This window comes from Hemitrygon akajei, chromosome 10 (genome assembly GCF_048418815.1).
Source record: "Hemitrygon akajei chromosome 10, sHemAka1.3, whole genome shotgun sequence".
NCBI lineage: Eukaryota > Metazoa > Chordata > Chondrichthyes > Myliobatiformes > Dasyatidae > Hemitrygon > Hemitrygon akajei.
Window position 1 is genome coordinate 167,053,721 of NC_133133.1, and position 25,910 is coordinate 167,079,630.

The 25,910-nt window shown below is 40.1% G+C and overlaps 1 protein-coding gene across 2 annotated transcripts in view; it reads left to right on the top strand.

The window, feature by feature from the left end:
* lrriq1 (leucine-rich repeats and IQ motif containing 1) overlaps positions 1-25,910 on the top strand; it is a 165,969-nt gene that overhangs the window by 70,167 nt on the left and 69,892 nt on the right. For both annotated transcript variants that reach the window (XM_073059634.1, XM_073059635.1), the window contains exons 15-17: positions 5,946-6,125; positions 9,174-9,668; positions 13,455-13,683. In XM_073059634.1, coding sequence (XP_072915735.1) covers positions 5,946-6,125; positions 9,174-9,668; positions 13,455-13,683 — 904 coding nt within the window. The remainder of the gene's footprint in view (positions 1-5,945; positions 6,126-9,173; positions 9,669-13,454; positions 13,684-25,910) is intronic.

Genomic DNA, 25,910 nt, shown 5'->3' on the forward strand with positions numbered 1-25,910 from the left:
TCTTTTTGGGGAGTCGGGAAGAAGACGGCGAGGAAGGTGGATGGGTGCGGCACTGATAGTCAATCACCGAGGGTGGTCCCAGGTGCGGGGGTCGTGGAGGTTGGAGAAGAGCGAAGAGTGGTCAGAGGGTTTGATGATTGAGCTCCAACGATGTGCACTAATTGAACTCTGATACGTTTTGGCGCCTTTTCTTTATTTTCTTTCTTTCATATATATTGTATCGTTATTAATCACTTAGTTCTAGTAAGATTTATAAAGTGTATTCTGTAAACGTAGCTGGTGTGAGCTTGATATTGTGTGTGCGAGTTTGTATTAGTGTGTATTTCACAGCATCCACGTATACGGGATGTGGGGTTTGGCGGTTTGACAAATTTTCCTCTAGACATACACCAGCCGATTGTGTAAGCGTTACATATGTAAAGAGCAAGAGGATAAGACGTGAGAGAATAGGACCAATCAAGTGCTACAGTGGAAAAGTATATGGAACCGGAGGAGATAGCAGAGGTACTTAATGAGTACTTTGCTTCAGTATTCACTATGGAAAAGGATCTTGGCAATTGTAGGGATGATTTATAGCGATTTAAAAAGCTTGAGCATGTAGATATTAAGAAAGCGGATGTGCAGGAGCTTTTGGAAAGCATCAAGTTGGATAAGTCGCCGGGACTGGAAGAGCTGTACCCCAGGCTACTGTGGAAGGCGAGGGATGAGATTGCTGAGCCTCTGGCAATGATCTTTGCATCATCAGTGGGGACGGGAGAGGTTCCGGAGGACTGGAGAGTTGCAGATGCTGTTCAAGAAAGGGAGTAAAGATAGCCCAGGAAATTATAGACCAGAGAGTCTTACTTCAGTGATTGGTAAGTTGATGGAGAAGATCCTGAGAGGCAGGATTTATGAACATTTGGAGAGGCATAATATGATTAGGAACTGTCAGCATGGCTTTGTGAAAGGCAGGTCGTGCCTTACGAGCCTGGTTGAATTTTTTGACTATGTGACTAAACACATTGATGAAGGTAGAGCAGTAGATGTAGTGTTTATGGATTTCAGCAAGGCATTTGATAAGGTACCCCATGCAAGGCTTATTGAGAAAGTAAGGAGGCATGGGATCCAAGGGGACATTGCTTTGTGGATCCAGAGCTGGCTTGCCCACAGAAGGCAAAGAGTGGTTGTAGACAGGTCATATTCTGCATGGAGGTCAGTGTCCAGTGGTGTACCTCAGGGATCTGTTCTGGGACCCCTGCTCTTTGTGATTTTTATAAATGACCTGGATGAAGAAATGGAGGGAAGGGTTAGTAATTATACTGATGACACAAAGGTTGGGGGTGTTGTGGATAGTATGGAAGGCTGTCAAAGGTTACAGCGGGACAATAATAGGATGCAAACCTGGGCTGAGAAGTGGCAGATGGAGTTCAACAGATAAGCGAGAGGTGGTTCATTTTGCTGGTCAAGTATAATGGCAGGATATAGTACTAATGGTAAGACTCTTGGCAGTGTGGAGGATAAGAGGGATCTTGGGGTCTAAGTCCATAGGACACTCACGGCTGCTGTGTAGGTTGACTGGTTAAGAAAGTGTACGGAGCATTGGCCTTCATCAACCATGGGATTGACTTTAAGAGCCGAGAGGTAATGTTGCAGCTATATACGACACTAGTCAGACCCCACTTGGAGTACTGTGCTCAGTTCTGGTGGCCTCACAATAGGAAGGATGTGGAAACCATAGAAAGGGTGCAGAGGAGATTTACAAGGATGTTGCCTGGATTGGGGAGCATGCTTTATGAAAACAGGTGTTTTCTCCTTGAGCGACGGAGGATGAGAGGTGACCTGATAGAGGTGTATAAGTTGATGTGGATAGTCAGAGCCTTTCTCCCCAGGGCTGAAATGGCTAGCATGAGAGGGCAAAGTTTTAAGGTGCCTTAAAGTAGGTACAGAGGACATGATGGGGTAAGTTTTTTTACGCAGAGTGGTGAGTGCATAAAATGGGCTGCCGGCGACATTGGTGGAGGCGGATTCGATAGGGTCTTTCAAGAGACTCCTGGACAGGTACATGGAGCTCAGAAAAATGAAGGGCTATGGGTAACCCTAGGCAATTTCTAAGGTAAGGACATGTTTGGCACAGCTCTGTGGACCGAAGGGCCTGTATTGCGCTGTAGGTTTTCTATGTTTCTATGTTAATGGACATATCCTTAAGTCGTGTACCAAGATCCCTGACCCATCTGGAGTGATGAGTCACACCCATAATTGTGCCTTCAGAATAGGAAAGCTATCATTGGAGTAATTAATCAGGTGCCCACAATACAAATATTTCAGTAGTCTAATATCTAAGTAAGTACTAGAACCCTTTCGCTATTTGGGAGTGTCTAAGCCATCTATACTCATCTCAAAGTTGTCCCATCAGTGTCAGCAGAATGCGCCTTTAAATAGCAGGCAAAAGAACCAACTAAAATTATGTTTGCCAAGTTCAAATGAGACAATGAAGTAATGGTTCATGGAATGGAACTTCCAGCACAGTTTCATTCAATTTGCAGAAATAGGTGTTGCACAAATAGTGTCATCCTTATGTGCATGGCTAAAGCTGGGAAACACATTCTGACAAGAAGTGTCCCATCAAACTCAAGATTGTTTGTGACTTCACCTGGTAATACTAGCCAGTGTGATCTGCTCCAGATAAAGTCAATTTTTTTTGAAGATGTGCAACTTCAAAGCATAGTACTACCTTGAGCCAACTTCAGCCTGGTTTGTCTTTTAGCTGAGATGATTTGAATAGGTGGAGGTTGTTGGCAACAGCATCTCTGGAACAAGTGAAAATATACCAGGGGTTCCCAACCTGGGGTCCACTGATCCTTCGGTTAATGGTAGGGATCCATGCCATAAAAAGGTTGGGAACCCCTAGAGTTTACTGTTTTACCATCCCCTATTGATTTTGATACTCTGGAAGTACAACAACATTAGATTAACTGTTTTGTTATCAGACATTTTGCAAAAAAGTAACCTGCGTTCTAGAAGGAGTGGCATGGTATCCATGAAGACTTCACGCAGAGAGGAGCAGGACTGATGAGAGGAGCTGTACTGAGGAAATGACAATAACGACGAGCTTTATTTGTCATATGTATAGTGAAACATACAGTGAAATGTGTCATTTGCGTCAAATCCAACCAGCAAGGATTGTGCTGAGAGCAGCCCATGGGAGTCACCACACATGTGGCGCCAACATGATATGCCCACAGCTTTTTGACCCGAATGTGGGAGGAAACCGAAGCCCCAGAGGAAACATGCCTGGTGACGGGGAGAATGTACAAACACCTTACAGACCACGGTGGAATCCAACCTTGACCATGCATCCGATGCTGTAAAGTGCTGCACAAACTGCTATGCTACCATGCTGCCCTGGGAAGTGGTCAAACTTAGGCAGGAGCAGGACTGAGAGAGCAGAGGCCCTAAGAAGGGGCAAGACTGAAGCAAATCTTGATTGACTGGCATTTTGATTAACTGGTACTTGTCCATCTTTGTAGATGTTGGAGCTGTCTACCTATTTTATGGGTGGGTCAGTACCAGTGCTGATCCGATTATGATATTTTCAGTAGTTCAGTCTGTCTAAGAGAAAAGACCCTAACTGAATGAAGAGAAAGTATGGTAATTTAAAATGGTTTCCATCAACTGAAGTGTTTAAAAGATACAAAAGAAGTTTTGGCACTAAGTCCAATTAAACTTGACGACAAACTGAAATTATTGAAGTATGTCTGTTGGATACAATAATGGCAGACAAATGAAGTGAAAATTACAATTGCACTTTATTTCCAAAACAGATGAACTGAATCTGGAAGGGCCATCAAAAATATAACCAATGGTAGGAAGTTTTGTGGCAACTACAACTAAATAAAAATATTATTTTATTTATTTTTATTACTGTGTGTTATGTGGCAGATGATGGAAGTGAAGCCAGTGGTGTTCTGTAGGAATAGGAATGGGCAAACATTTTTATCATGAGAACCTATGCAGAGTTTACAGTGCCATGGAAATTTAAATCAAAGCTGGAGAGAACTGGCCAGCAGGTTTTAGTTTTAAGTTTGGTACCGGTGAATTATACTGAAGTTGCCATGAAGCTTGAGATCAGGAGAGTGACTTGAGTGACAACAGCTACTGCTGTCATTAACATAAGTGAACACAGCCAATCCGGGGCTAGAGGAAGCCTGGCCGACATAAAATTTATTGGTACCTTGACCAGAGCTGGAGGAAGCAGAAGCAATTGAAAAAAAATTTATGGAGAGTTGGAATGGATCTGACAGTGTCATTAAACTTCAAAGCAACACCAGAGCTGAAGCAAACAGGGCTGATGACAGCAAATGTATTTTTTAAAGAATTCCAGTGGAAGCACAGCATTGTAAATAAAGCTACAATTTTTTTAACATGGCATAATGTTTTAAACTCCCACATAATTCTTAAAGTATGAAGTAAAATCTATAGCAGACTGACACTAACAGACTTACCAGCTCTAAACAGCCTCTAACAAAGGTGTTAGATTACCATCCTGTGTCAGAATGCCTATATCTACAGGACCTGTTTAAAGAAGAATGTCCCATAGTTATTCCGATCTTCTACTGATTGAAGCACTTGCTGATTCCACTGAATCATCTCACCTGGTGCTCGTCTCTTAGCAAATGATGGGTGTTGCCCAGGACCTTTCTGAATGATACTGATAGGCCTTTCTCCAAAGTTAACTTAAAAGCTAAGTAAAGCCTGCATAGTTGTAAACATTCACTGACATTCAGAAACAATGCATTATCATACCACTTTATGGTTAAATAAAATAAACAATAATAAAGTGGAATTGAACAACTGAAGAACATGTAAACCAACTTAAATTTAATGTTTTTCAATAAGAAATCCTAACAGTTGCTCTTCCTCCAATAGCTATTTCTTCTCTAATATCAATGGCCCTACTACTTTGCACCAGATAGTGTGATGAAACCTATGAAATTTCAGAATGTCTCATTGAATTTTGTTATAAATCTAAAGTTGTCTCAACATCAACAATCATCTGTTTGGAAATTTGGAATCTCCTTTTTACACTTTTTTGTTGTAAGTACTTGTATCAAATACAGTAAAATAAGCTGTTAAAATTACCCTGCAGTATAAACAAGGAAAAAAACACTTTATTTAAATGAGGGTTTCAGGATATTTATCAGAAGTATAAGGAGAAAAATGGAACAGTGGACTGAAAAAGGAGATTTAATTTTTGTAGATGAATGACCATTCTCTCTCATGAACAGCAAAAGTATGTTCTATTCACAGTATCAATCAAATACGCCATTTTAAACTTTGTGAGAAATTTGAGCCGTTTTCTCATAAAGTGTATTGATGAACATGTTGACAGGTCGTTTACATTGATGTTTAAATTCACTGTAATATTCTATGTTACCCTATTTTTCTTTCAGATAATTCTTCCTGAACTTTTAATATGAAACAGAAAGATGACATATTATGGCAGAAACAAGAGTATACTCTGCCTTATTCCCCAGCAACACATAATTTAGCATTCACAGAGGAGTGTGACAAGTTATGTTCCTTCTCTCACTTTTAATCTCACTGGTGATCTATGATGCGTTGGTTTCTGGCTTAAGATCATATTTTTTCTACTTTTCTCAAGGGAGCAACTTTGAAAGGTTACATTTTGCTTGATTATATTTTTAAACCCTGAAGTAACACATTATATAATTTTTAAGGATTTTTATATTTTCACCAATAATGTTATAAAATAATGTTATAAAATGCATTTTTGTGTAGCACTTTTATCTAAAGATGATATCTGATACTTAATTCTGAACATTTACTTGGGATCATATACAAAAAATGCTAGATTTAGGTTGAAGATAACCATTTCCCATTAGAATTATTCAATATTAAAATGCACCAGCAATCTTAATGTAAGCTTTTTGAATTGTTTCTTACAGATGTTCAATCCTAAAAATACTGCCAAACTTGCAGGTGGTGGATGGTGGGAGAGTTACTTCCATTGATGATGCTTCTGCAGAGAGGCTTAGCAAACCTTCAGCAGGGAGTTTCCTAGCTCTATGTCAGACCCAGCTTCAAGAAATTGAATTATTACACAGGAGACACAAAACTGAATTGGAGTAAGTCTCCCTTTTCGTATTTTGTCCTTTTTGACTGTAACTTGAGGCTGTGCCTCTTGCAAACGCATAGTTTTTTGACACATATGTTGGTTTGATTAAAGAATTGCACAAAACAGGAAACAGGACAATTTAGTTTAAGCATTTTCCAGTTTTAATATATCAACACTTGGCTTGAGATTTCCACTGAGGTTGGTTCCAGTATAGGTTTAATGAAACTCAATATGTAGTAAAGCTGCCTTGTTGGTGCACTGGCATTTCTGCACCATCTTTCAATTGTCTTATATCATCGACCACAAGCAAATTAATAAGAATTATTGGCATATTTATATCAACTTGCATGTATTTTAGAGCTTTTAAAGTATCAACTTTTCTAGAATACCCTGCTGAATCATAATCAGGCAAAATGGCGACAATGTCAAAAGAGGATATCAAAGTACAAAGAAAATATTATTATCAGAGAACATATATGTCACTATATACAACCCTGAGATTCATTTTCCTGTGAGCATACTCAGCAAATCTATGGAGCAGTAACTATAACAGGATCAATGAAAGAGTAACCAGAGTGCAAAAGACAACTAACTGTGCAGATATAAATATAAATAAATAGCAATAAATAATGTGAACATGAAATATTGAGATAAAGAGTCTAAAAGTAAGGTCATTGGTTGTGGAAACATCTCAATGGATGGGGCAAGTGAGTGTAGGTACCTGCTTTTATTCAAGAGCCTGATGGTTGTGGGGTAGTAACTGTCTTCAACCTATTGGTGCAAATCCTGAGCTCTTCTGATGGCAGCAGTTAGAAGACAGCATGTCCTGGGTGGTGAGGATATCTGATGATGGATGCTGCTTTCCTACAATGGCAGTTCACGTAGATAGGCTCAGTGGTTGGGAAGGCTTTACCTGTGTTGTACTGAGCTGAGTTGTAGGATTTTCCATTCAAAGGCATGGTTTTTTCCATACCAGACCATGATGCAGCCAGTCATTATACCTTCCAATACACATCTACAGAAGTTTGTAAAAGTTTTAGATGTAATTTAGTTTGCCGACGCCTAAGGAAGTAGAGGTGCTGCCATGCTTATTTGCAATTGCACTTGCGTGCTGGTTCGACAAATCCTCTGAAATAGTTGCACCCAGAAATTTAAAGTTGCTATCATTCTCCACTTCTGATCCTCCATTGATTACTGGCTCCTGGACCTCTAGTTTCCCTCTCCTGAAGTCTACAATCAGTTCCTTGGTTTTGCTGACATTGAGTGAGAAGTTGTTGTTATAACACTACTCAGCCAAATTTTCATTCTCCATCCTGTATACTGATTCATCACCACCTTTGATTCAGTGGTGACATTAGCAAACTTGAATATGGCATTGGAGCTGTACTAAATCATACATGTAAGTCGTAGGTCTTATATTAGAAGGATTTAACAAAATCCTGATCAAGTAAAAATGCAGAGGGAATATGGAAGGAAAAGAAACGTTTATGGGGAGAATTCCTGAACAGGAGGCTGCTGCGGACCATTGCACAGAAAAATTTTAAGGGACAAAAACATACTATCTGTGATCATGGTCTTGGAGGATGTTGATTTTCTGCTGTGGAAATGCAATTTCTGAGAATTAATTATTATGTGGGATAGGTACCCATGAATTTGGGTATATACTACACAAGGAAAAGAAATTGAAGATTATTATTTATCAGAACATCATACTTGAGAGTGAGTTTATTGAGCAGGAGGTAATGGCAGCTCTTTTGCAAGGGAAATGGTACAAGAAGGGAGTAGACCTCTTATCACAACATCTGGAACGGAGCTAGAGTAATAATCCATTTTAATGGGAATGAATCTAGGGAGGAAGTGGTAGCTTTTAAGGACAAGATGGATTTGTTGAGATTACAAGAGAAGAAAGAAGAAAATTACTTGATTTGTGAGCTTGACAGTGTTTTACAAAGGCAGTTAAATGGATGGCACCGTTCTCGGCAACATACAGACTATTAGATTCTCCCATGAGGGGATGAGTGTAGAAATGCCCTGGTGAGAAATTTAACAAAATTCTTTATATTGAAGTGTAAAAGGCACTGATAACCTATGACACAACGAGTCCATATCAACCATGGTGCCCACTCCACTGGTTCCAATATTTTGCATTTGACCCATATCGCTCTAAGCCCAGTCCTTCTGTGTAGCTTTTCAAGCATTGATAACATTGTATCTGCCTCAACCACTTCCATATGCAACACATTCCATATAGTCACCATGCTCTGCATGAAGAAATTGGCCCTTGGGCCCCTTTCAAATCTTTTCCTTTTCACCCTATATCTATGCCCCCTAGTTTTGGTTTTCCCTACCCGGGAGAAAAGACTATTACTAACTACCGTATCTATTCCTCTGATAATTGCAAACATTTCCGTAAGGCTACCCCTCATTCTCCTATAATCAAGGTACAAAGACCTAGCCTGGCCAACTTCTCTTGTAAATCGGGCTGTCTGGTCTTGGCAACAATGTGACCAGTTTTAGGTCACTTATCTAAAAAAAGAAGCGCTGGCATTGGAGAGGATCCAGAGGAGGTTGACGAGAATGATTCTGGGAATGAAAGGGTGAACATATGAGGAGTGTTTGATGGCTCCGGGCCTGTATTCGCAGTGTGGGGGGATCTCATTGAAATTTGTTGCATATTGTAAGACCTAGACAGAGTTAAGGTGGGGAGGATGGTGAGACTAGGATGAAAGGGCACAGCCTCAGAACAGAGGGATGTACATTTAGAGTAGAGGTGAGAAGGAATTCCTTTAGCCAGAGGGTGGTAAAATCTGTGGAATTCATTACCACAGACAGCTGTGGACGCCAAGTCATTAAGTACATTTAAAGTACAATTTGTTAGTTTCTTAGGTGGTCAGGGTATCAGAGGTTACGGGGAGAAGGCAGGAGAATGGGGTTGAACGGGATAATAAATCAGCCACGGTGGAATGGCAGAACAGACTTGATGGGCCGAGTGGCCTTACTTTGCTCATATATCTTATGGTCTTAAATTATTATTTATGTGTGTTTTTGTTTTTAACAGCAGATCAAATTCGTTGGAGATTGCAGATGCATACTTGCATCACTGTGAAGAACTGATGCATCTGGCTGAAGAATGTAGATATGCTCATGAGTATGGAGAATTATGTACTGCTGAAGAGAAGAAGCACCCTAATAGTCCTGTTGATGACGAATTTTGTTTTGGAAAGCAACACAAGAATCTGACTATCAATTGTATAAAAGTAAATAGCCAAAACACTGACCACGTAATGGATTGTGACGAAGTTCTGACTCCTATTACTCACATTTATGGAAAGAGAAATCAAAATGATTATTTACACACAGCTTCTCATGATTCCCAGGACCATGATCCCAGACTCTTTGCAAATCTGAAACAAACTTCTTTTTCTTTGCAAGAATTCAGAATGAGGAAAGGTCAGATACAACCTAAATCCAACAGAATGGCATCTGAATCACAGAATGATGCGAGTTTGAAGGGGAGACATGAACAACAAATCTCAGAGGATTACATTAAAAAGTAATAATGCAAGTAGATTTATTAATATGTTTGTCAATTATTTATTTTAATTTTGGTCATAGTTTAGAAATTTTGAACATTGCAGAATCCATATAAGAACTTTCTACTAATCAATCAACAGCAAACACCAGAATTGACAATTACAGTACTAATAAATTTGTGCTCCTGTAATTATAATCCTCTGTGGCTTGCATAGCATCTGGGGCTGCTGCTTTCTGGAGATGGCTGTTTAATGTCAAAACAGGTATTTTTACAATGATTTTACATTATTTGCAGAAAAGGGGATATCTTGATTGTTTCTGCTCACTGAAATTCTTTACTTTCAACATGTTTGTCCTTTATTGCTTCTGAATTAGTACCTTTGATGCCTTCTATTAGTTTTCCAGTTTAACTTGGTAGAAATAAGGTAGGTCAGCCAGAGCCACAATTTATATAGTTGCAGTACTGAACAGAAAAAAGCCAATGTTCCAAGATTGGTTCTGTGCAAAAAATAAATATACAATACTTTTGTAGGCAGAACACCTTACTTTCTCAACAAAATTTCAGCTTTAATTTTGTTAAATAGCTCATGCATATGCACCTTGCACAGTTCTGGATTATGATTTTAGGTGACCATTTCGTTCATTGCCAGCAATTTCCATCAGATTTTCTTTTCACGTGGTCTTGACATCAATAAGGCATTCACCTCATTAGATTTATGTAAATACACTTTTATCCTTTTTGACAAATTGTGTCCTTTTTCCTTTCAGAACAGCTTTTTCCAATTATAATTGGTCCATAGTTAGAAATGCCAAATGATTGTTTGGTTCAAAAAAGACCTGTGTAAAATTGTAATAAGGAGCATTTAGACATTTACAAAGTATTAAATATTTTACAATCTTGTCGTCAAATGCAACGTAGAAAGAGCAGGAGACAAGTACGCAAGCCAAGGTTGGTTCAGTCATGATCTCATTGAATTGTGGAAGAGATGCAACTGGTATCCTGTGATCAGTACACCCATGTTCTGTTTCTCGATCTTGCTGGACCTCCACTTTCAAACGCTTACAGAGGTTTCTAATATCCTTGGGATTGACTTCCAGTTCAAGAATATTTCATATTTATGATTAATAAGCTGCTGAATTTCTTGACTTTATTTATTTTTTTGTTGGAAGAGCTGAAGGTTTCTTCACAAATGTAAAATGTACTAGACTTCAGGGCAGTGCAGGCCCAATGGATAGTCTGTGACTTCTTTTAGTTGGTATTTATCAGCCCATAAATGTGAATCCGTCTGAAGAATGCAGTCTCAATGTTCCTAAGACCTTTAATATTGATTTCCTTGGAGTAATTTTTTTCTCTTGCTGTCATTGTTTTGGGGATATGCTGAAAATAAATTCAAAGACTTGGTGGTAGTATCTTCAAACACATATTTAGAGCCCTATCTCCCTCAACCAGGAGAAGTTGAACATACCAAGGAACTACAGAGGCAGTATAATCATCATATTCATATTTATCTCCTTTAGGAAAGCAGATAAACTTGAATATAGTAAGAAGGGGAATGTAATGGCAATCATTCTCCTTAGCTGCCTCTTCTCGGCAGCTGAAGAGCTTATATTTGAATTACTGTGTGGCTTCTATCAAGACAGAACTACAATGGATTTTTCACTACTGTGAAAATTGAAAAGAGCAGCATCTAAGAAAATTGAAAAGAGCAGCATCAATTGTTGTACGTGGCCTTCCTCAATCCAGAAAAACTCTTTGACTATGTCAACTGAGAGAGTCTGCAGAGAATCCTTTAAAATCTGGCCACCATTAGGATTGTGTCTCCATTCTACAACTGCATGATGACCTACAAGCCCAACCAATGTATCCACAAGAGACCCATCCAAGTGCAGAGTGGGGTTAAATAAGGTTGTGTTACAATTTCACCCCTCTTCTTAATCTTTCTTTTTGTGGTATTGCATCTGACTTCCAGCAATCTTCTTGCTACAATGGAGCTAATCTACAGGATTAATTGGAATATGTTCATTTTCCAATAATCCATTCCAGAAGTTAGAGCACTTGAGCCTCAATCACTGAGTCATGATACACAAACATTGGGTGTGTATATGCACACTTGGAGGCTATGGTTCAAGATTCAAATCATTGATGGTTCTTTCACTGAAGTCTATAGAAATATAAGCATCTACAGAACAACATCTTCCATCAACTTTCTCCACTCATTACAGATCCATAGTGGAAAATGTGGATCAGACTCCTTGTCATAGATAGGTAGATTGATAGATAATTCATTGATTCCAAAGGAAGTTACAGTGTCACAGTAGCATTACAAGTGCACGGTTCTACAAATATACATTTAGAAGAGAAGAAAGAATAAAAAATAAGTTACCTCAAATAGTCTTAACAGAATGGGGTCATCACATCCCTGGCTTTAGGTTGACTCATTATAGAGCCTAATGGCCGAGGGTCAGAATGACCTCGTATAATGCTCTTTGGAGCAGCACAGTAGTCTTAGTCCATTACTAAAAGTGTTCCTCCATTCAGCCAAGGTGGCATGCAGAGGGTGGAAAAACATTTTCCAGAATCGTCATGATTTTCCATAGGGTCTTTTGTTCTACCACAGCCTGCAGTGTGCCCATTTTGACTCCTATAACACAGCCAGCCTTTCTAATCAGTCTATTGAGCCTGTTGGCATCAGCCGTGTTGATGCCGTTGCCCCAGCACACCACCACATAGAAGATTGTACTGGCGACAACGGACTGGTAGAACTTATGAAGGAGAGGCCTGCGTACCTCAAAGGACCTCAGTCTCCTCAGGAAGCAGAGGTGACCCTGCCCCTTTCTGTACACATTCTTTGTGTTGGTGTTCCACTCAAGTATGTAATCCAGGTGCACCCCCAGGTACTTGTAGATCCTCACCACATCCACATCTTCATCATCAATAGTAACAGGGAGCAGTGCAATCTTAGTCTTCCTAAAGTTTATCACATCTCTTTTGTCTTACTGATAGTAAGCTGCAGATGATTCAGCTTGCACCATTTGACAAAGTCATAGTCTAACTTGTCTTCATTCTTGGATGCCATACACTGGAAGAGGCTGAACTGATTTACCAAGGTTGGAAAGCAGGAGGTCAATCAGAAAAATGAATTTGAATAATTGAGTTGCAACAGACAAAAACATACATAAAGGATAAACACTTTATAACCAGTATTAAAGATAGTGTTATAAAGATTAACGTAGGTGATAGAATGAATAAGGAACAATATGATCAGGTTGGGAATAGAAAGGAAGGCAATGGTTGAATAATGATCTTCAAGTTTTCAGTTTTTTTTTAAGGAACCAAAGAGTTTTTCTTGGAGGCTGAAGTCGGATTTTTTTTTGTTTAACTTTGGGATTTATCCATCACTGATCATTAGGTAAACATATTGACAGCTTGTGGAGTAGAGGTGTCCAGGAAGATGAGAAAGGGTAGTTATAGTTGTGAGTTGTGAGGCTACATTGATAGTACCTTCAGATGATGCTGTGTTGGTGCAGAAGAGTAAGCCTCAAATAGATCTGAAGGTAATACTGCAGGTGGAACAAAAAACTATCCAAGAAGACAAGATGTAGGAAGAAAATCAACTTTGTTCATTGTTTCTTTTAATAACTGACCATTGTGAGAAAGTAAGAGTTTTTCCGTATTTGGCCTGCATCTTCTCAAAACAAATTAAGAATCATTTTATAAGGTAGTGGTTGAATAAAAATTAGTGGTATTTGATTTTTAATTAATTGTATTTTTCTCCTAATTACAATATTTCTTTTGTTTTGTCAGCTATGCTGCTATTGTCTTGCAATCCCACTGGCGGGGATATATCATTCGGAGAGATATTTATAAGTACTCGGTACTTCATAATGCAGCTTCACTGATTCAGACTGCATGGATAGATTACTGCAACAGAAAGAAAGTTGCCTTCCAGTATAGTGCTGGCAAGCTACCTGAGAAATGGAAGTTATTTGATGACAGTGATGAGAGTAGAAATAGAGCAATCATTATCATCCAGGTGAGAGAAAATCATTCCATTCTTTGCTATAAGTATATTTTTTTGTGCTTCATTAATTTAGGAAAACGAAACAAGTGATGTGCGTTCTATATGAACTTGTGTGACAAATGCTTAGGAGGAATCCTGTATATGACTTCAGGCCTCTGGCATGGGTTTTGCTTGTGACATTGTCTGTGGCTACTACAGAGTAGTTAACACCATTATTATTATATCAGGCATCTGCCAGGATGGTAGAGTATGATAAAGATAAATCTTGATCTTTTATAATCCAGTATTGCGTCTGTTCTTAGCATCAAACTGATTGCTTCACTAATAACAAATGAGAAAATCTGCAGATGCTGGAAATCCGAGCAACACACACAAAATGCTGGAGGAACTCAGTAGGCCAAGCAGCATCTACATCGACTGTACTTTTTTCCATAGATGCTGCCTGGCCTGCTGAGTTCCTCCAGCATTTTGTGTATGTTGCTTTAACAGTAATCTTCATTTTCTTGGAAAAATGTATTGTTTAAATGGAGTAATTTGCCTTTCACAAATTTAGAGTGATTTTTCATCTCTTTATTAATCACTTAATTTTGTTTTATTATATGAGGGAATACACATGTACGGTAATTCTATTGATCTCTAATTCAATTACTAATGCAGAGTTTTCTCCCAAAATATTAACATGTCCTGCTTGTGTTGCATGCACTGCCCTTTTGATGGAGTGGTACAGTAGAGTAGTAGTTAGCACAATGCTTTATAGTACAGGTGACCCAGGTTCAACTTCCGCCGCTGCCTGTAAGTAGTTTGTATGTTCTCCCTATGACCACGTGGGTTCCCTCCGGGTGCTCCGGTTTCCTCCCAAAGACCTACTGGTTGGTAGGTTAATCGGTCATTGTATATTGCCTTCTGATTAAACTAGGATTAAATCGGGGGATTGATGGGTGGTGTAGCTTGAAGGGCTGGAAGGGCCTATTCCGCACAGGACCTTAATGCTGTCATAAGTTATTGAAAGATGACTGAGAATTTTAGAAGAAGAGAAAAGAAACCCTTAGATCCCACTTCACAATGGTACATAGGTGACCATACTCATATCATCATCTGTTGGGGGAGAAATGCATCTGAAGTCTGAGCTACTTATTACCACTCTGTCAGGGGTAATACGAGGTCCCTGACCTTCCACGGATAAAACTATAGACGTACTCATTCTCTGAAATCCCTTTCCTCTGAAGTTCGGATCATTGCCACACTAGTCGTTGGAACATTCTATGTGGTGATAGATGACCTATCCTACATTTTCCAGTCTGCTGTGGTTAATCATCCTGACAGGATTTCATAGGATTACAGATTTGTCAAAGGTTCAGACAGTAGTCCAAAAGCGATTTACTAAGCTAATTCCCGGTATGAGGAGGTTGCCCTACCAAGAGAAGCTAGACAGTTCACATCTTTATTCCTTGGAGATTAGAAGAATGAGGAGTGATCTTACTCAAACATATAAGATCATAAGGGGACCTGACTGGGTCATGGCAGAGTCACAAAGAAAGCGTATAGTTACCAGTTAAGAGCCTAGTCATTTAAAACCTAGCTGCATAAATTTTCATCTCTGGAATCTCTGAAAGCTTTTATAGATATGTGAAAAGAAAAAGATTGGTCAAGACAAATGTAGGTCCTTTACAGTCAGAAACAGGTGAATTGATCATAGGGAACAAAGACATGGCAGACCAATTGAATAACTACTTTGGTTCTGTCTTCACTAAGGAGGACATAAATAATCTTCCGGAAATAGTAAGGGACCGAGGGTCTAGTGAGATGGAGGAACTGAGGGAAATACATGTTAGTAGGGAAGTGGTGTTAGGTAAATTGAAGGGATTAAAGGCAGATAAATCCCCAAGGCCAGGTGGTCTGCATCCCAGAGTGCTTAAGGAAGTAGCCCAAGAAATAATGGATGCATTTAGTGATAATTTTTCAAAACTCCTTAGATTCTGGATTAGTTCCTGAGGGTTGGAGGGTGGCTAATGTAGCCCCACTTTTTAAAAAAGGAAGGAGAGGAAAACCGGGGAATTATAGACCGGTTAGTCTGACATCGGTGGTGGGGAAAATGCTAGAGTCGGTTATCAAAGATGTGATAACAGCACATTTGGAAAGAGGTGAAACCATCGGACAAAGTCAGCATGGATTTGTGAAAGGAAAATCATGTCTGACGAATCTTATAGAATTTTTTGAAGATGTAACTAGTAGAGTGGATAGAGGAGAGCCAGTGGATGTGGTATATTTAGATTTTCAAAAGGCTTTTGACAAGGTCCCACACAGGAGATTAGTGTGCAAACTGAAAGCACACGGTATTGGGGGTATGGTATTGATGTGGATAGAGAATTGGTTGGCAGACAGGAAGCAAAGAGTGGGAGTAAACGGGACCTTCTCAGAATGGCAGGCAGTGACTAGTGGGGTACCGCAAGGCTCAGTGCTGGGACCCCAGTTGTTTACAATATATATTAATGATTTAGACGAGGGAATTAGATAGATAGATAGATAGATAGATACTTTATTCATCCCCATGGGGAAATTCAACTTTTTTTCCAATGTCCCATACACTTGTTGTAGCAAAACTAATTACATACAATACTTAACTCAGTAAAAAAATATGATATGCATCTAAATCACTATCTCAAAAAGCATTAATAATAGCTTTTAAAAAGTTCTTAAGTCCTGGCAGTAGAATTGTAAAGCCTAATGGCATTGGGGAGTATTGACCTCTTCATCCTGTCTGAGGAGCATTGCATCGATAGTAACCTGTCGCTGAAACTGCTTCTCTGTCTCTGGATGGTGCTATGTAGAGGATGTTCAGAGTTATCCATAATTGACCGTAGCCTACTCAGTGCCCTTCGCTCAGCTACCGATGTTAAACTCTCGAGTACTTTGCCCACGACAGAGCCCGCCTTCCTTACCAGCTTATTAAGACGTGAGGCGTCCCTCTTCTTAATGCTTCCTCCCCAACACGCCACCACAAAGAAGAGGGCGCTCTCCACAACTGACCTATAGAACATCTTCAGCATCTCACTACAGACATTGAATGACGCCAACCTTCTTAGGAAGTACAGTCGACTCTGTGCCTTCCTGCACAAGGCATCTGTGTTGGCAGTCCAGTCTAGCTTCTCGTCTAACTGTACTCCCAGATACTTGTAGGTCTTAACCTGCTCCACACATTCTCCATTAATGATCACTGGCTCCATATGAGGCCTAGATCTCCTAAAGTCCACCACCATCTCCTTGGTCTTGGTGATATTGAGACGCAGGTAGTTTGAGTTGCACCATATCACAAAGTCCTGTATCAGTTTCCTGTACTCCTCCTCCTGTCCATTCCTGACACACCCCACTATGGCCGTGTCATCAGCGAACTTCTGCACATGGCAGGACTCCGAGTTATATTGGAAGTCTGATGTGTACAGGGTGAACAGGACCGGAGAGAGTACGGTTCCCTGCGGCGCCCCTGTGCTGCTGACCACCGTGTCAGACCTACAGTCTCCCAACCGCACATACTGAGGTCTATCTGTCAAGTAGCATCTCCAAGTTTGTGGATGACATGAAGCTGGGCGGCAGTGTTAGCTGTGAGGAGGATGCGAAGAGGATGCAGGGTGACTTGATAGGTTAGGTGAGTGGGCAAATTTATGGCAGATGCAACTAAATGTGGATAAATGTGAGGTTATCCACTTTGGTTGCAAGAACAGGAAAACAGATTATTATCTGAACGGTGGCCGATTAGGAAAAGGGGAGATGCAACGAGACCTGGGTGTCATTGTACACCAGTCATTGAAGGTGGGCATGCAGGTACAGCAGGCGGTGAAAAAGGCAAATGGTATGTTGCCATTCATAGCAAAAGGATTTGAGTACAGGAGCAGGGAGGTTCTACTGCAGTTGTACAAGGCCTTGGTGAGACCGCACCTAGAGTATTGTGTGCAGTTTTGGTCCCCTAATCTGAGGAAAGACATTCTTGCCATAGAGGGAGTACAGAGAAGGTTCACCAGATTGATTCCTGGGATGGCAGGACTTTCATATGAAGAAAGACTGGATCGACTAGGCTTATACTCACTGGAATTTAGAAGATTGAGGGGGGATCTTATTGAAACGTATAAAATTCTAAAGGGATCGGACAGGCTAGATGCAGGAAGATTGTTTCCGATGTTGGGGAAGTCCAGAACGAGAGGTCACAGTTTAAGGATAAAGGGGAAGCCTTTTAGGACCAAGATGAGGAAAAACTTCTTCACACAGAGAGTGGTGAATCTGTGGAATTCTCTGCCACAGGAAACAGTTGAGGCCGGTTCATTGGCTATATTTAAGAGGAAGTTAGATATGGCCCTTGTGGCTAAAGGGATCAGGGGGTATGGAGAGAAAGCAGGTACAGGGTTCTGAGTTGGATGATCAGCCATGATCATACTGAATGGCGGTGCAGGCTCGAAGGGCTGAATGGCCTACTCCTGTACCTATTTTCTATGTTTCCATGTTTCTATGTTTCTAAATGTTCTGTGAATTTAAGCTCGTGAAATTCTGGTTGGTGGTAGAGGCCAGATGATATATTTATATCTCCAGCATATATTTATGGTAGAGATTGATCACCAAGAGGTGTTGCTCAAGATTTCCAGCATCTGCAGAATTTATTGTGTTCATTGACAAATACTTGCAAGATTGAGTCATTGAGGTTTATGGAGAACTAGTACAGAAGAGTTGAGGCCAACATAGATCAGTCATGATTATTTTGAACAGTAGAGCAGGCTTAACAAGCCTACAGGCCTAATCTTATCCCATTTTTTTTTTTTGTTTTGAATTTGCAGCATTTCAAGTTCCTCTTATGAAACTAGAGCATAGTTGTTCACAATGGCTATCATTTCCTGATCATGAAATCGTGTATGCCCATAGTTAATGCTAGGGAAACTTACTGCACTGTTCCACAGAGGTTTACAAAGTTTTGTCAATGTTGCATGCTGCACAGATTCCGTTGTTATAAGGGTTTAACCTTTACCAGAAACCCTGAAGCAGGAGAAGGTAAATGCAATGAGAGCAAAAAAGAACAAAGTCCTTTGTTGTGCAGAGCAGTCACAATGTTGTTGTGCTGAAGTAATAATAAGGAAGGCTCAGGTCGGTCAAGAATAAAATGACTGAGGAGAAGCAACTGTTCTTGAACATTGTCATGTGGGACCTCTTGCTTCTGTACCTTCTGCCCCATGGTGCCTGTGAGAAGATGGCATCGCCAAGATGATGCGGAATTTGACAATGCATGTTGCCTTCTTGAGGCAGAGCCTTTATGAAGATACTACCGATGGTGGGGAGAACTGTGCTAGTGATGAGGTGTACTAGAGCTGAGTCCATGTCTCTGCATCTTCTTATGTTCCTGCCCATTTGAAATGCTCCACCAGACCACGATGCAACCTATCAGATTACTTTCAATGGTACATCTATAGAAGTTTTTTAGAGTGTTCGATGACATGCCAAATCTCCTTAACATTCTAAAGAAGCAAAGAGACTGTTGTCCTTCATTATGATTGCATCTTTCTATGTATGTGCTGAGCCCAAAGGTTGGCCTCTTGCATTTCCAGTCAGAACCATGAAACAGAGCCAATGTGATTCAGTCAATGAATTAGTATTGTCAGTGTAAGAGTTATGATAATTTTCACGATATTCACTGGAAGTTTATATGAGTAAATATTGTATGTAGCATTGCTATATGATTTTTGAATTCTACTGCCAACTACTGTAGCTCTTGGGTGCTCATTTCTCCATCACCAATGCTTATGTACTCAGATATTTTAGTATCTTCACAGCTGTGTTCTCTGCAAAGTTCAAAGTAAAATTTATTATCAGAGTTTATTCATGTTGCCACATACAACCCTGAGATTCTTTTTTCTGCAGGGGTATTCGGCAATTATATAGAACAGTAACTGTAAACTGGATCAATGAAAGACCAAGAACATAGAAGACAAAAAACTGTGCAAATACAAATGCAAATAAATAGCACTAAGTAATGAGAACATGAAATAACAAGATTGAACATGGGAACGCCAGAAGTAGAATGAGTGTAATTATCCTCTTTTGTTCAAGAACCTGATGGCTGAGGGGTAGTAACTGTTCTTGAACCTGGTGCTGCAAGTACCAAGGGTCTTGTACCTCCTACCTGATGGTAACAGCGAGAAAAGAACATTGCCTGGGTGGTGAGGAACTTTGATGACGGATGCTGCTTTTCTATGATGATGTTTCATGTGGATGTGCTCAATGGTTGAGAGGGCCTTATCTGTGATATACTGGGCCAAATCCACTATCTTTTATAGCATTTTCCATCTAATTGATAAGATATATGGAGAAACACACAGAGTATAGAAGCCATTTTAGCTTCTCTGCCTGCTTCTGGTCTTCTGTGTTCTCTTTTGCTAAGCGTGAAAAAGGAACTGAGCTTATGTCTGAGCTCATAGGAACTACTATAGCAACCTCTAGCCCTGTAATACTTGGATTACTGCCAGGAATTTTCCTCCTTACATGCTCAAATCTCAACATGTGGGTCTCTCTTAATGACTCATCATTGGAGGTCATGCTGCTTAGAGCCCTCAGCGTGATATCCAATGATGAGTCGCTGGGAGAGACCCACATATTGGGATTTGAACTCTTTGAATCAAGACTGTTTATGCTACAAGATTACTTTTTCTATGATACTTTTTGATCATGTAATGGTTTGCTAATATTTTCTGTCCAGGCTAATACATGATGAATGAGTACATAGATGATTACCAAGAGCTGCAAATGGCTACAAAACCTTACCCCAGCATGAGTTACCAATTTTAGAAGCAAAATGAAGAAGAAAGCTTAGAAATGGGGAACCGTCATGACACTTGATTCACGGCAGTAATAACACAGGAAATGAACTTAACTAGGAACGTTCACTCACCAGCACAATATCTCTGCAACAAGCAATTGGCTTGCTGCTTAGTGCATGATACAGTGTATGAAATGATGTCTGGCTTCTATAGTTTTCCAGACTTGTGTAGCCTTCCTTACTGGCTTTATTATCTCTCTTCATGGCATGAGCTAAACTAATGGATTACATTACTGATCTATTTTAAAAAACAAATAGCCCCATCAACATGCACAAATGTTGCCGGCAGTGGATATAGCTAATTTTGAAGAAAATATATGTTAATATGAGAATACATTTTAGTACTGGAGACTGGGCATTTCAATGGCGAATTGTTTAACACATAAATGTGAGGGAGGGAAAGATGGAAAAAAAAGCCTACATTTCAGAAAATAAGAAACTGAAGCTCTTAGAAGACCAAATCAAACAGAAGCAAAAAATAATATGCAGGTCAGTAAAATTATTCTCAAATTCTGATAAGGCGCTTAGATTTATTTTTAAGGGTATAAAATTCAAAAGTAATGAAGTTATGTTAATCTTGGTCAAAGTGCACCACATTTGTCCTGTAGTTTAAAGTGAACATAAAGCACCAGAGAACGTAAAAGAAAAATACTTACAGGGCTGATACCCAAACTGAGATATTTCAACTACAGGGAAATGATTCTGCTTTCTCTTTCTTAAATTATGAGCTGGTTGCATAGGGTAGATGTAGGGAAATTTCTTGCACTTATGGGCAAATCCAAAATTATCAGTCATAAATACAAAGTGGTTACTAATAAATTCAAAAGGGAAACAATATAAAGCTTATCAGCACTATAAAAAGCTGAGGCAAATTAATGCTTCCAAAGGAAAGTACTGTGAATGTTTGGGAGAAACAGAATAGAAAGAGAGCCAAGTCAAATATAATGGAAAGGAACACAAAACAAAGCAGAACACTGGAAGAACCCTGTGGTGGCAAAAGGTTTAAATCAACATTTTGTGTTGAGATCTTGCAATATGACTCTTTTTCTTAGGAAAGTGATGGAAGTGGGTTTGAGGTTCTTTGAGGTTGCAGCTGTGGAGGGATGATCTCCTGATGGTCCAGGATACAATAGCCTGGTCTGCATTAGTGGAACTATATTCCAGAGGAAGTTAAGGGGAAGTGCCAGAAAGCTGTCATCTAGTTTCTGCAAAGAAGAGGTCAGTGTAACAGATTTCAATGTCAACTTCCTTGTATGAGGATTTGATGAACTAAGGATCTGTCTGAACTGAGATGAGAGCTGCACGTTCAGAGGATAAAGTTGGAGTGGATGGGTTGAGTGGAGAGTCATGGCAGTCAATGTCATATTGTAATTGGAGATGAAAAGTTCAGCAGAAGGTTAAAAAGCCAGAAGGGGTTGTCCAAGTGGAAGGGGAGTTCTGGAGATAGGTAGAAAGGTTGTCAGTGGATAGATGGCTTGTTGAAGAAATAGGTATCAATGCGAAGATGGTGGAAGAGGATATTGATATTATGTCTACTCCAGAACTTATTGAGGTGCTGGCATAGGGGTTCAAGTTGAGGCCTCTGCTGAGGACAGGCTGCTCAGCATTGGAGATGGGTGGGAGGTTCGAGGAATAGTGAAGACCCTGCAGGGTGGAAGGTGTCTTTTAGCGGAGTTAAGAAAGATAGTGAGTGGAGAGTTGGGAGGGAAAAAGGCTGGGGGTTATATTGGAGCTTGAGATGGGATGCAAGACCAGAGGAAGATGGGTGACAAGGTGGAGTCAGCAAGGGTGATGGGAGATTGGATCACAATTGGGTATGAGAGGGAGTAGCACCCCATTTAATGTCAGTGGTCCTGATATTGGGTCTTGATCTAAAAAGTAGACGTCCCTTCTGCCTCCATAGTTGCTCCTTGACCCACTGACTTCTTTTGGTGTTCTGTTTTTTATTCCTGATTCCAGTATTTGCAGTCCCTTTTGTCTTCATAAAGGACAGGGTGTATAAACTGCAGAATAGACCAGCTGGACTGAATAAAAACACAAAATGTTGGCGGAACTCAGCAGGCCAGACAGCATCTATGGGAGGAGGTAGTGATGACATTTCGGGCCGAAACCCTTCATCAGATTCACTCGTGTTGCAGCTGGGCTGAATGATTCTTTAAGTGATGTGTGTTCATTGTAAGATTAGCAATGCATCGTTATTAGTCTCCAAAAGAAGACAATTTTGTTGCTGTTTTTTATGGTGTCAATTGTGAAGACAATTCAACAGCACCCAAATGACTAAAGGCAATTTGTTGTAGCAAAAGGAACCGACTACTTTTGGTTCCTTCCCAGTTTTTTCTGCCATTGTCATCTTGGTCATATGGAGCAGTGGGAATATCTGTATACACTTTGTTAGAAAAGCATTCTAAGAATAAACTGTGGTAAATGAATTGTAATTGATTAGCAGTTCCGCTTTGGAAAACTTATCTATTTCTTTGCAGTCAGCAAATTATTCAACCTTGTGAAGTTGTCCAACTATGTCATTAGCCATTATGGGGCATCCTCACCTCTCCATAGCAATTTCCCAAGGAAAGATCTAGCCAGAAACTGAGGGTAAATAAATGGACTCTTGTCTTCCCTCATTTCTACAGTTACTTCCTTAAAAAGGTCCTCTCCAAGTTACAAATACTCACATCAACATTTAAAATGTAACTAATTAATTAAAGAGTTGCAGAAATGCAGTTTCTAATTGAAGACCATAAGACAAAATAATATGTGTGGTATTTTCTGTCTCTATATTTAGTGTTTATTTGATTTTTGTTTTTTGACTACTATTTTCTGGTCTAGTAATTTGAGCATTTTCCCCAGCTTGTGCACAAATCTCAGTGTGAGAAACAGGTTCTCACCCTTTTAGTAGGATATGGGTTAAGTGAAATTCAGAGCTCCAATAATACAAGACCGTAAGATATAGGAGTAGAATTGGGCCATTTGGCCCATAGAGTCTGCTCTGCCATACAATCATGGTTGATTCCTTTTTCCTCTCCTCAGCCCCACTCCTGGCCTTCATCCCATTACCTTTTAATGTTGTGTCCAATCAAGAACCTGTCAAGCTCTGCATTAAATACACCCACAAAGACCTGGCCTCCATAGCTGCCTGTGGTAACAAATTCATCACCCCCGGCTAAAGAAATTTCTCCACATCTCTGTTTTAAACTGTTCTAAATCCCTTCTATCCTGCGGCTGTTACTTCTTGTCATAGAAACATAGAAAATAGGTGCAGGAGTAGGCCATTCGGCCCTTCGAGCCTGCACTGCCATTCAGTATGATCATGGCTGATCATTCAACTCGGAACCCTGTACCTGCTTTCTCTCCATACTCACTGATCCCTTTAGCCACAAGGGCCATATCTAACTTCCTCTTAAATATAGCCAATGAACCGGCCTCAACTGTTTGCTGTGGCAGAGAATTCCACAGATTCACCACTCTCTGTGTGAAGAAGTTTTCCTCATCTCGGTCCTAAAAGGCTTCCCCTTAAACTGTGACCCCTCGTTCTGGACTTCCTCAACATCGGAAACAATCTTCTTGCATCTAGCCTGTCCAATCCCTTTAGAATTTTATACGTTTCAATAAGATTCCCCCTCAATCTTCTAAATTCCAGTGAGTCCTAGACTCCCCCACCATGGGAAACATCCTTTCCACATCTACTCGGACAAGGCCTTTCAACATTTGAAAGGTTTCAATGAGATCCCCCATCATCCTTCTAAATTACAGTGAGTACAGACCCAGAGCTATCAAATGTTCCTCGTATTATAACCCTTTCATTCCCAGAATCATCCATGTGAGCCTCCTTTGGATCCTCTCCACTAGCAGCACATCTTTTCTCAGATGAGGAACCCGGAACTGTTCACAATATTTAAGGTGAGGCCTCACCAGTGCCTTATAAAGCCTCAGTATCACATTCCTGCTCTTGTTTTCTAGACCCCTTGAAATGAATGTTAACTTTGCACTTGCCTTCCTCACCACTGATGCAACCTGCAAATTAACTTTTATGGAATTCTGCACAAGCACTCCCAAGTCCCTCTGCATTTCAGATTTTTGGATTTTCTCCCCACTTAAAAAAATAGTCTGCACATTTATTTCTTCTACCAAAGTGCATGACCATGCATTTCATTTGCCACTTTCTTGCCCATTCTCCTAATCTGTCCAAGTCCTTCTGCAGCCTACTTGTTTCCTCAATATTAACTGCCCCTCCACCAATCTTCATATCAACTGCAAACTTGGCAACAAAGCCATCTATACCATCATCTAAATCATTGATACACAGCATAAAAGGAAGTGGTCCCAACTCCAACCCCTTCAGAACACCACTATTCACTGGCAGCCAACCAGAAAAGGATCTTTTATTCCCACTCGCTACCTCCTACCAAACATCCAATGTCCTAACCATGCCAATAACTTTTCTCTAATACTATGATAAGGGACTTGATAAGCAGTCTCATGTGTGACACCTTGTCAAAGGCATTCTGAAAGTCCAATATACAACAACCACTGCATCCCCTTCATCTATCCTACTTGTAATCTCCTCAAAGAATTCCAACAGGTTCATCAGGCAAGATTTTCCCTCAAGGAAACCATGCTGACATTGTCTTATCTTGTCCTGTGTCATCAAGTACACCATAACCTCATCCTTAACAATTGATTCCAATACCTTCCCAACCACTGAGGTGAGGTAACTGGTCTATAATTTCCTTTCTGCTGTCTTCCTCCTTTCTTAAAGAGTGGAGTGATATTTGCAATTTTCCAGTCATTTAGCACCATGCCAGAGTCCAGTGATTTTTGAAAGATCATTGCTAATGCCTCCACAGTCTACACTGCTACCTCTTACAGAACCCTAGAGTGCAGTTCCTGTGGTCCAGGTGACTTGTGCACTTTTAGGTCTTTCACCTTTTGAGCACCTTCTTCCTTATAATAGTAACTGCACTCACTTCTCCTCCCTCACACCCTGTCACACTGCTAGAGTCTTCCACAATGAAGACTGATGCAAAATACTCATTTAGTTCATTTGTCATCTCCTTGTCTCCCATTATTATTTTTCTGGCCTCATTTTCTAGCGGTCCTATATCCACTCACATCTCTCTATTCTTTACATACTTGAAAAACTATTACTATCCACCTTGATATTGTTTGCTAGCTTGTTTTAATATTTAATCTTTTCCCTCCTAATGATTCTTAGTTGTTCTCAGTGAGTTTTTAAAAGCTTCCCAATCCTTTACCTTCCCACTAATTTTTGCTTTGTTGTATGTCCTCTCTTTTGCTTTTACATTTGCTTTGACTTCCCTTGTCAGCCATGGCTGTAATATTTTGCCATTCGGGTATTTTTTTCATTTTTGGAATGCATCTATCCTGCACC